Consider the following 12,160-nt stretch of genomic DNA (forward strand, 5'->3'; position numbering starts at 1 on the left):
ATTCAAGAGATTTGTTCAGAAACGGTGATTCATCTAGTAATGAAACAACTGAAGTCTTTGAGTGAGTCATTGAATCATTCACTCAAGAGATGTGTTCAAAAACACTGATTCATCCAGCAATGAAACAAGTGAAGTCTTTATGAGTGAGTCATTGAATCATTCACTCAAGAGATTTGTTCAAAAACACTGATTCATTCAGTAATGAAACAAGCCCTGTGTTCCAATGTCCATACTATCCATCCTAAATAGCATGTGAGATTAAAATAAGTGTGTCCCAAAGCATAGAATGTTGAAAAGAGTATGCCAAAAGTCCCCGGATGGTCTACTATTTCCGGTAGATTTTCGAAGTGTGGATCCGTGCACACTATAGAGGCTAATATTGCCCACAACCCATTGCGCATTGGACGAGGATTCAGTTCAGAACTACAAACACGAGTAAAAAGTGTTAAAAACTACAAAACATGGCGGATACGCGCGATCGACGCTGAGAGATTTGAGTGACTAATAATCATTTTAACCTGATAGAAAATATATATTTAATGTTACCCGTGTTATTTTTCATCTGCAAATACCAATGTGGACTTTTATAAAGATCCGAATGGCCATTAACTTTTAAATTCATCATTATGCATTAATATGAGGACAGTTCTCCACATGAAAGACACGTGACTGCAGATCAACGTGCTGCATTTCTCTCCGATACGGTAGGAAATTAACTAAATGAAATGTGGAGGATGTAAGATGATTGACAGGGCAGTTTACGGTGACTGGATGCGACAGAGAGAAAAGACACGATTGTATGACGTGTTAGTATGTCCCAAAGCTTGTCTACTCTTTTATGGGTGAGTCATTGAATCATTCACTCAAGAGATTTGTTCAAAAACACTGATTCATCCAGTAATGAAACAAGTGAAGAATGTATAAGTCATTGAATCATTCACTCAAACTAATTAAAAAACAAAATACTCAAATTAATTAAATATTTCTAAATGGACTGCAACAATTAAAATTTGGTTAGAACTTCTAGTAAATTATGTTATTTTATTTAGTTGTCAATTCAGAATTGTGGGAGAATCATGATCTCCATTTTAAACAAAAAAAATGTGATTCTCAATTTATCCAGAATCGTGCAGCTGTAGTTGAGGTACTATAGTAATTATTATTAGCCTATATATTAATGACGATATGTGAATGAGACATCCTCACAAGTATTTTATATATATATATATATACATACATACACATATGTGTAGAGAGAGAGGATGTTGTTTATGTCTTACTTGTTGGCCAGGTTGATGGCCAGTGGATTGGGAGGCGGCGTTAACAGACAGACCGAAGGCACCTGCATGTCCATCCCTCCAGGTCCTGTCACCAGCCATGTTGTTCGCTCAGAGTTGTCCTTCAGAATCCCTTCATCTCCCTTACGGATCGTTTTCTACAGACGCCACATGACAAAAGACACACTATGACAAATGCACAACTGTAACAGCTCTCTATTTCAGCCTGGGGCAACACTGTGCCTCAATGAAGAACTTACACAGAAGTTTATTCTGCTGAGTGTTCAAAAGTTTGGAATCATTAAGATTTTTTTATTATTATTATTATATTTTTGAAAGACGTCTGCTTACCAAGGCTGCATTTATTTGATCAAAAATTGTGAAATATTATTCCAATGTAAAACAGCTGTTTTCTATGTGAATATATAGTAAAGTGTAATTTATTCTTGTGATCAAAGCTGAATTTTCAGCATCATTACTCCAGTCTTCAGTGTCACATGATCCTTCAGAAATCATTCTGATATGATGATTTGATGCTCAAGAAACATTTATGATTATTATCAGTGTTGAAAATTGATTTTATTTTCAGGATCCTTTAATTATCCTTTAAATTCAGCTTTGATCACAGGAATAAATTACACTTCACTAAATATTCACATAGAAAAATAGTTATTTTAAATTGTAATAATATTTCACATTATTACTGTATTTTTGATCAAATAAATTCAGCTTTGATCACAGGAATAAATTACACTTTACTATATGTTCACACAGAAAATAGTTATTTTAAATTGTAAAAATATTTCACATTTTTACTGCATTTTTGATCCAATAAATTCAGCTTTGATTACAGGAATAAATTATATTTTACCAGATATTTACATAGAAATATGTTATTTTAAATTGTAATAATGTTTCAAATTTTTACTGTATTTTTGATCAAATAAATTCAGCTTTGATCACAGGAATAAATTTTATTTTACTACATATTTGCATAGAAATAAGTTATTTTAAATTGTAATAATATTTCAAATTTTTACTGCATTTTTGATCAAATAAATTCAGCTTTGAGTACAGGAATACATTACACTTTACTATATATACTATATATAAAACAGCTGTTTTAAATTGTCATATTTCAAATTTTTACTGTATTTTTGATTAAATGAATGCAGCCTTGATAAACAGAAGAGACTTCTTTAATCTTAATGATTCCAAACTTTTTATCGGTAATGTATATATATATATATTTAAATGTCACCTCGTCCTGTCTGAAGTCACACAGCGCCTGCACAAGTATATGTTGACCGCTGATCTTCTCCTCTGGGTTTCTGGGTTTCAGTCTGATAATGTTCTTGGATTTGGCCACCAGCTGCTGCACCATCTCTCTCTGCTCCATCAGACGCTCACGCTCTTTCTGACACACACACACACACACACACACAGTTATAACCCTGCATGACTCCAGCAGCGCTCAGACACGTGGACACCTGAATGAAGCGTCACCTCCAGGCCCTGTAAGAGCTCCAGCAGGCTGTGCAGGGCGGTGGATTTATCGCAGGAGAAGTTCTTGCGGATGCTGTCGTGTTCTTTCTGCAGTTTGCCGTTCATTTCAGTCGTCTCCTTGAAGAACTGCAGAAAAGAGTTGTGCGGAGGCATTTTAGTATCTCTATTATTTAGGTGGTATTTAGAAACTATTCGTTTTTTTATTAAATTAGTTTTAATTTCATATTTTTGTTAGATTCAGATTTGTTGAGCTATTGTCATTTTTATTAGGTTTTGTTTTTGTCTATACAGTTTTTTTTATTTTTACTTTTTTATTTCAGTTTTTGCTTTAGTAATTTTAGTACTTCAAATTAAACTAAATAAAAAAAGTTGCCTTTTACATAGATTAATAATATTAATAATATTTTGATATTCATTTAATTTAATATTTTTATTTTAAATTTTATTTTCACTTACATTTTTGTTAAAGCTTTAGTTTTGTTGTGTTATTGTCGTTTTTATTATGGTTGTTTTTTTGTTGATATGTCTATAGTTTATCAATTTTTATTTAAGTTTGAGTTTTAGTTATTTCAGTATTTCAAGTTTTACTAAATAAAAATAAAAAATGTTTCTTGGCAACTAGCTGAAAGTTTTTCATTTAAAATTCTCTGTTGAATATAATTATTCTTAAACTTTTAGTTTTGTTGCGTTTTGATATTTTTAATAGTTTTTTAAAAAAAATATGTATATCTATTTTTGTATTAATTTTTATTTCAGTTTTAGTTATTTTAGTGCTTCAAATTAAACTAAATAAAATTAGAAATGTTACTTTGGTAATTAAATTAAATAAGTTAATATTTTTAATTTTTTTCATATTTCTTGTAATTGTTTTGTAATTTTTTCTGACATTTTTAATAGTTTTTTAAAATATATTTTTGTATTAATATTTCAGTTTTAATTATTTTAGCACTTTAGATTTAACTAAATCAAATGAGAAATGTTACTTTGGCAATTAAATTAAATAAGTTGAAGGTTTTTCTTAATATTTTGAATTTTTTTCAGATTTTTTGATTCATTGTAATTTTTCTTAAATTTTTAGTTTTGTTGTGTCTTGACATTTTTAATAGTTTTTAAAAATATATTTTTGTATTAATATTTCAGTCTTAGTTATTTTAGCACTTCAAATTAAACTAAATAAAAATGAGAAATGATACTTTGGCAATTAAATAAAATAAGTTGAATGTTTTTATTAATATTTTGAATTTGTTTTTTATTTTCATAGTTCTGTTTCAATGTAATTTTTAGTTTTGCTGTGTTTTGACTTGACATTTTTGTTAGTTTTTTAATGTCTATATAGTTTTTTTTGTTTGTTTTTTTATTTTAGTACTTCAAATTAAACTAAATAAAACTGATTATAAATTAAATAGAAATGTTACCTTGGCAGATAACTCTAAAGTTTTTTTTTAATATTTTATTTAATTTTATTTCAGTTAACATTTATTTTATTTCAAGTAACAAAAATGTTTTAGTTTTTTAATGTTTTTAGTTTGTGTAGTTTTACTCTTTGTTCAGCATGATAACATTGGCAATTACGCACAAGACTCCAGTACAAATGCCTGAGAAAAGCTTCATCTCACCTGGCTGTATCGTGCGTTTTCCTTCAGGTGGACGTTGATGCATTTGGTGATCTGTAGCAGCCAGCTCCACTGCGTCTGCAGCGTCTCCATGTAGGCCTGTGAAAACACATCAGACTGAGCGAGAAACACCACAGGACAGGTCAAAACACGACACACACCATCAGATACACACTCACCTGGATCTTATCAGACGCGGGATGGTTGTTCTTCATAACAGCGTCCACCTTCGCTTTCAGGATGTTCAGATCGATTTCCTTTTGCTCCAGTTCACTCATGAGTTTCTGAAACAGAGAACGGCTGTCAACACGACTGAAAATAATATTTCCAAATACCAAATAAATAAACACCAGATGTTTTGATCAACCGTCCACAAGAGGGCGCAACACAAATACAAATCAGCACCTTCTGTTCATTGCAAAGAACAGACCTGCTGTTAGGGAAGTGCATTTATTTTTAAAATCCAGTGTTCAATTTCAAAGTTTTTAGTCATAGTTTTTATTCTTTAGATGAAAAATGTCCTATAAATTTACTCAAAATTTTGTCAATTTTTTTCATATATAATTTTTTTTAACTTTATACAGAATTTTTTTTTTTTGCTAAAACTGCATCGAATACTATCATTTTTATTTATTTTTTTCTATATCATCAAATACTATTTTGTTTTATTTCATCATTTTCATTTTATTTTATTCTATTTCACCAAATATTATTAAAAAATTTTCTAAAACAACATCGAATACTATTTTATTTTATTTCATCATTTTCGTTTTCATTTTATTCCATTTAATCGAATATTATTTTATTTTTTTCTAAAACAGCATCGAATACTATTTTATTTTATTTCATCATTTTCGTTTTCATTTTATTCCATTTAATCGAATATTATTTAATTTTTTTCTAAAACAGCATTGAACACTAGTCAGTGTAATTTTAGTATCACTAAGATATTATATTTTTTATTAATATTTTGAATCTATTTTTAGTTTTATTTTTTCATTTTAATTTTAGTTAAAGTTTTAGTAATTAGGATCTTTGCCATTTTTTAATAGATTTTTTATTTATTTATTAATCATTATAGTTTTTATTAATTATTATTAATTATTAGTTTTAGATATTTTAGTACATCAAGTTAAACTAAATGAAAATGAGAACTGTTCCCTTGGCAAAGAGCTGAAATAAAATGTTTACATTTTTTATATTTTATTTCATTTAATGTTTATTTTATTTCAAGTAATAAAGACATTTGAGTTTCAGTTTTAATTTTAGTTAACTATAATAACTCGAATCATGATACGAATCAATGGCATTTTAGTTAATAAGAAAGTGCAAAATTAAGCAAAATATTCACACATTTTATACATTATTTTAAACATGCATCAACATGCATGTATAAAACATACATTTAAAAATGCATCAAAATGAAATTATGCATGTCAGAAAATTTTTATCTTGTTTTTTTCCTTTGAATTAAGATTATTTTTGTGACTCACTGTTAAGAATGTATTTTTCTGCATTACTGTAAACACACTTTATTCACATAATCAACCGTCATGAACTTACCGAGAAGCTCTCCTGTTTTTGCAAGATGTACGTGTCTATGTTTTTATCTCCCCAGTCGAACACCAGCTCCTCCTCCTCTCGGTCGTTCACCCACATGATCTGACTGGAAATCTCCTGGATGATGTTGTGCAGGTCCTGCAGCTGAACGCTCCGCTGGTACGAGGTTTTCTGAAGACCGAGACATGATGCTCTAATAACTTCCCCACACATGTAATAAATACAGCTGTGTTTGGTTGCCAGCACATGATCCTGAACGTCTCACCTGAAGACTGTCCCATTCTTGCTCTAGCTTGTTGAGAAAGGATTTGTTTGCATCTGCGTTCTGGCCTCGCATCTAGAAGTGAAAACACACAACAGATGTTGCCATGATGTACATAGAATTTCATTTAAATAACATTTTTACTGGTCAAAAGCTTGGAATAATTGTGATTTTTTCTTTTTTATGATCAAATCATCATATTAGAATGATTTCTGAAGGATCATGTGACACTGAAGACTGGAGTAATGATGCTGAAAATTCACAGGAATAAATTACACTTTACTATATATTCACATAGAAAACAGCTGATTTACATTGTAAAAATATTTCACAATTTTTACTGTATTTTTGATCCAATAAATGCAGCCTTGGTGAGCAGAAAAGACATTTTTCAAAAATATTTTAAAAAAAAAAATACTGCGATTTAGTTTTTTTGGGCTAGAATATAGTTGTTTAGACCTCAGATATGTGATTTATATGTAAACATATAGCGCCTTATTGAAAATTTGTTTCGATGCTTTCAGAGATGTGAGCTCCGGGCCGTCAGCGACTGTTCAGAGCTCGTGTACCCGCTGAGAACAGCTTCCTCTCGGCCAGTACTTCAGGTATTTTCTGCTGGCTCGTGTTTAAACATGAGGTATAATTCATTTTGGGTATTTCAAACAGTCTTGGTCTAATACATTTGGCTTAAGGGCTATATTAAGTTTCATAACTCTATATTTATATTGAAATTAAATCCTGTACTAACTAGAGCGCTGCTTTTGTACATTTGACTGAACTGTTTGCTTGTCTTTATTTCCTATTTTACTTATTATACTGTTATAATGGCTATTGTTGTTCATTTAAATATTAGTGTTCAGTAGGGGTGTAACGGTACACGTATTCATACCGAACTGTTTCGTTACAGGGATTTCAGCTCGGTGCACACGTGTGCCGAAGCATTACATTGCAACATTGTAGCCTAACCACCATTAACCACCAATAATCTCTGCGTTTTGTTACTTTCGATAAGAAACAAAGTATCATCCTTCGAATTCTGTCCATGAAATCACGAAATTTAAACAGAAAATGGCGTTTTGATGCTCTTTGATGCGACGTGACAGAGGTACAGGCGAGTGAACGCGATCATCTCTTCCTCTTTAATACTAACTACAGAATAAACATGCATGAACATCTGAAGGTATGTTGAAAGATACAGTACAACTTACTGAAACGGTCATATCTCATGCAATCGCTCAGTGTTTCAACGGCGGAAATGAAAGCTTGTAGCATTTACCTCATTCACACCATTCAGTGTCCAAAGTTTGTTAGTTTGCTAGAGAAATTAATTCTTTCATTTAATATATGCACTGTATTAGCCTATATAATCATTATATTTTACTTAATCTTTTAGTGATGTCCTGATTAGGCTATTTGATGCATGTTTAAATAAATTATCATGAAAATGACAGCCACTGTGTAGAAATGATTATATTTCAACAACAAAATTAGAAGTTAATGCAAAAACTGCCTTTGGTGCAGCTTATATGTTTGCATATAATTTGTTATTTGAGTGTTGATGATTTTATCTAAAAATAAAAAGCAATTGAATTTAGGCTAATAGTTTGGGCTCAGTTAACATTTAATATTGCAGTAGCATAATGTTCAAGATAGAGATCCCTACAGAGTTTATACCATTAGCAGAGATAAAGTTTCTTAAGGATAAAAAAAATAAGTTATAATTAAATTTAATATGTTTTAAGACAAAAACACATTTGTTCAGTAAACCAGTTTAATAAAAAAAAAGCAATTTTATGTTTAATTTTCTCCTCTCCTGCTGTACCGAAAACTGTACCGAACCGTGAGTTTTGTGTACCGTTACACCCCTAGTGTTCAGTAAATAATATTTTATATAAATAGCATGCCAAATTTTTTGGTATTGAGAGAGTGATTTCAACTTCAGTGAAAGTTACATTAATACACCATTAGATGGCAGCAAAGACTGTCTTTATGAGTGAGTCAGTCAGTCGCAAAGACTTTTATATTGAAATGGACTGAAGCAGAGAAACAAGGACATTGTTTTTACTTTAAACAACATCTTATGAGACGCAACTGACAAATGCATTGACTAGCGCGGTCATGGGAAATCCTCTTAAATGTTAAAAGGACAAAGATATCGCTTTCCTCAGCGGACATTTTGTGATCATGAATATAAGATTGACCTGAAGAATATCGGCTAGATGCAGGTAATACACTCACTCTCTCTCTCATAATACTCATTATATTACAGTGAGTTTCAATGAAGCGACTCAACGTTATTATAGTTCTAAAGTGACGTTTTACAATTAGTAACGAAGGCTGTTAAACTGTCAACTTGAGATTTGAATCCGTGGCGGAAGGAAGTAGTTCCTCACAAAAAGGGTTTTAAAAGAGGGTTGTTGTTTCTTATTTATTTACACACTCATGTCGAACTGTTGTATAACCGCAATATCACACGAGTAGCCGTGCTGATATACAGCCATAACATACGGCTACGAGTGTAATATTGCTCATTTATATATATATATATATATATATATATATATATATATATATATATATATATATATATATATATATATATATATATATATATATATATATATATATATATATATATATAATGTAATGATCCTAAAAGTAGGCTCTATTTTCTTTTTGTACAATATTATTTCTTATTTTTCTCTAGTGATTAGAATATGATCTGATTCTGATCATGTACAGTAATAACGTCACTTTAAGCTCTAATCTTACATTTTACATGTTTAAAAGGAAACCAGGCATGAAAACAAGTTGAAAAGATGGAGTCTGTGTTTTCTCATGAACTCACCATCTCCGTTCGGGCTCGATCCATCTCCGCACTCCTCTGGATGGAGCTGTGAAACGTGCTGTGATTGGCTATCTGCTGCTCGACGGCCGCTAAATCATCTCCCCACGAGGACGTCTCGATCAGCCGCTGCTCACAAACACACGCACACGTTAAACAAGCAGCATTTCAACACTTTATATCTGCACATTTATATCTAGTTGAAACTGGGCAAAGAAATGCATGATGAGGATGTTAAAATCCAATTACAACCGACAATATATCATGTTGTTTTGTTGCATCAGAACTAAATAACTCCAATTGTTGTTTTCTGCTTAATATACTTTATTCTTTTTCTCCGGCCTTCTCAACAAGAGCGTTTGTGCTCTTCAGCAGACGTCTGTTTTTCATTAACTCTGACCTCACTGACAGGAGGGAGTGTCGTATCTGCCGTGAGCGTCGTGTTATTGACCCCTGCGGGAGTCTGAGGAATTCTGGGGTTTTAGGACTCATGGGAGAGAGTCGGACAGACAGACAGTAATAGTCTGAGTCTGCAAAACAGTGTTTCTGTGGGCGAGCGAGAGGCAGAGAAGGTCTGTGTACTTTGGCAGGACGCCGCGCTCTAATCTCGCTGAGCTTCATTTCATCTCTTCAGGCTTTTTCTTTCATTTTCTCTTGCTCTGTCTGTCCTGGAAATCACTTCAGCCCGTGTCCTACAGGAACAGAGCAGCATGATAACTGCTATCTTAAGTTGATGTCTATTTCTGTCACATAATGCTGAGAAGCTCCGCCCACACTAAGATCTCATTGGATGAGAATTCTGCTTAACATAACATATATTAAACATCAGATATACTACCGTTCAAAAGAAATGCATACTTTTATTAAATTGAAATTTTTATTTTTGAATTGATCAAAAGTGACAGTAAAGACATTTTTAATGTTTCTATTTCAAATAAATGCTGTTCTTTTGAACTTTCTATTCATCAAAGAATCCTGAAAAATAAAATGTGTCACGGTTTCCACAGAAATATGACTGTTTTCAACACTGATAATCATCATAAATGTTTCTTGAGCCTCAAATCAGCATATCAGAATGATTTCTGAAGGATCATGCGACACTGAAGACTGGAGTAATGATGCTGAAAATTCAGCTTTGATCACAGAAATAAATTATATTTTACTATATATTCACATAGAAAACAGCTGATTTAAATTGTAAAAAATATTTCACAATTTTTACTGTGTTTATTTATTATATTATATTGTTTTTTTATTTTATATCTATATTTTTATATCTATTTTTAGTTTTTTTATGTATATTTTTAGTTCTATTTTTTTATAGAGTAAAAACAGAAATTATATATATATATATTTCAGCATTTTTACTTTCAATAATGGCAGAAATATTGATGCTACAGCCAGCTGATATGGCTAAAAATAATTAATCTTAAAATATTTCAGTCTTTTGATGACGTTTAACATTGGGGAAAAAAATTTAAACGTTAGAGTGCAATTTCATTTTTTTTAATTATTATATTTTTCTTATTTTATATCTGTATTTTTATATCTATTTTGTTTTTATATATTTAGTTATATTTTTATATACTAATATATATATATATATATATATATATATATTATACACATTTATATTTCAGCATTTTTGCTTTCAATAATGACAGAAATATTGATGCTACAGCCAGCTGATATGGCTAAAAAAATGATACATCTCCATATATTTAAGTCTTTTGATGATGTTTATATTAAATAACACATAGAAACTACATTAAAATCATTGCAACATTCACAATAGTGCTTAATTATAATCGCCTGCAAAATCACCAGTCCTGCTTGACACATGAAACTTTTCGGGTCTTGCATCGATAAAAAAAAAAAAAAAAATTTAAGTCCCCATGACACTTTCATAAGGTCCTAAGGTGTGCGTGTCACGTACCCTCTGCTGCGTGATCCAGGCCATGGCTTCGGTGAAGAAGCGGTTGGGTTCTTCACGGCTCATGGTGCGCCGGATCGTCCTGCTGCCCCACTTCTGCTGCGGAGGGCCGTTCAGAGCCATGCTGAGCTCTCTTATCTGCTCAGAAAACAGATTCACACTGTGCACAGACAGAGAGAGAGAGAGAATATAAGGTTACACTGGAAGTGAGCACAGATAAGAAACTAAAGTGCAGAAAACATACTGATTCATGAATTGCATACACTGTTTCAAAGACTGGGGGTGTCTCTTCTGTTCACAAGGCTGCATTTATTTGATCAAAAATACAGTAAAAATTGTGAAATATTTTTATTATTTAAATCAGCTGTTTTCTAAATATAATTTATTCCTGTGATCAAAGCTGAATTTTCAGCATCATTACTCCAGTCTTCAGTGTCACATGATCCTTCAGAAATCATTCTGATATGATGATTTGCTGCTCAAGAAACATTTATGATTGAAAACAGTCAGATTTTTGTGGAAACCATCATACATTTTATTTTTTAGGATTCTTTGATGAATAGAAAGAACAGCATTTATTTGAAATTATTTTCAAATTGTAATATCTTTACTCTCTCTTTAGTTAAAATGAATGCATCGTTGCTGAATAAAAGTATTGATTTCTTTTCTACATAAAAAAAAAATAAAAAAATCTTGCTGACCCCAAACATTTAAACAGTGGTGTACATATAACAACACATCCCTAGATATTGTGTAGCTGTTTTAAAGAATTTGTGTCATTTTTGTTTTGTCCAAAGGCCTTAATAATAATAAAAAAAAACAAAGATATGACATCCAAAGTATGTAAGGAAAGTACAACTAGATCTATTTTATTGAGTCCAAAAGGTTTTAATTATATTTTGACACATATAAAGGTATTTTAAAGATTTTGAAGTGTCAAAAGGTCATTCGGTTTAACCGTCCAACCGTTCATTTGTGATTAAAATATCTTAAAACGTAATAAAATGTATATATTTTTTATTCTGGCATGATTTTATAACTTCATATATCAACATAGTGCAAAATGGTATTAAAATTATGTGAAAGAATGTCTGGAAAAATTAATTTCATTGATGTCATTCGGAGTAACCAATATAAAGGGACCATTTTGGATCAAGTCATGTG

At 31.1% G+C, this 12,160-nt stretch overlaps 1 protein-coding gene across 2 annotated transcripts in view; it reads right to left on the reverse strand.

The window, feature by feature from the left end:
* The window catches only part of dspb (desmoplakin b), a 37,869-nt gene that overhangs the window by 16,946 nt on the left and 8,763 nt on the right, over positions 1-12,160 (reverse strand). For both annotated transcript variants that reach the window (XM_067384515.1, XM_067384516.1), the window contains exons 4-12: positions 11,000-11,156; positions 9,067-9,192; positions 6,222-6,293; positions 5,960-6,127; positions 4,576-4,680; positions 4,400-4,495; positions 2,784-2,909; positions 2,539-2,694; positions 1,281-1,435 (exon numbers count right to left, since the gene is read on the reverse strand). In XM_067384515.1, coding sequence (XP_067240616.1) covers positions 1,281-1,435; positions 2,539-2,694; positions 2,784-2,909; positions 4,400-4,495; positions 4,576-4,680; positions 5,960-6,127; positions 6,222-6,293; positions 9,067-9,192; positions 11,000-11,156 — 1,161 coding nt within the window. The remainder of the gene's footprint in view (positions 1-1,280; positions 1,436-2,538; positions 2,695-2,783; positions 2,910-4,399; positions 4,496-4,575; positions 4,681-5,959; positions 6,128-6,221; positions 6,294-9,066; positions 9,193-10,999; positions 11,157-12,160) is intronic.

Source organism: Chanodichthys erythropterus, chromosome 4 (assembly GCF_024489055.1).
Source record: "Chanodichthys erythropterus isolate Z2021 chromosome 4, ASM2448905v1, whole genome shotgun sequence".
Classification (NCBI taxonomy): domain Eukaryota; kingdom Metazoa; phylum Chordata; class Actinopteri; order Cypriniformes; family Xenocyprididae; genus Chanodichthys; species Chanodichthys erythropterus.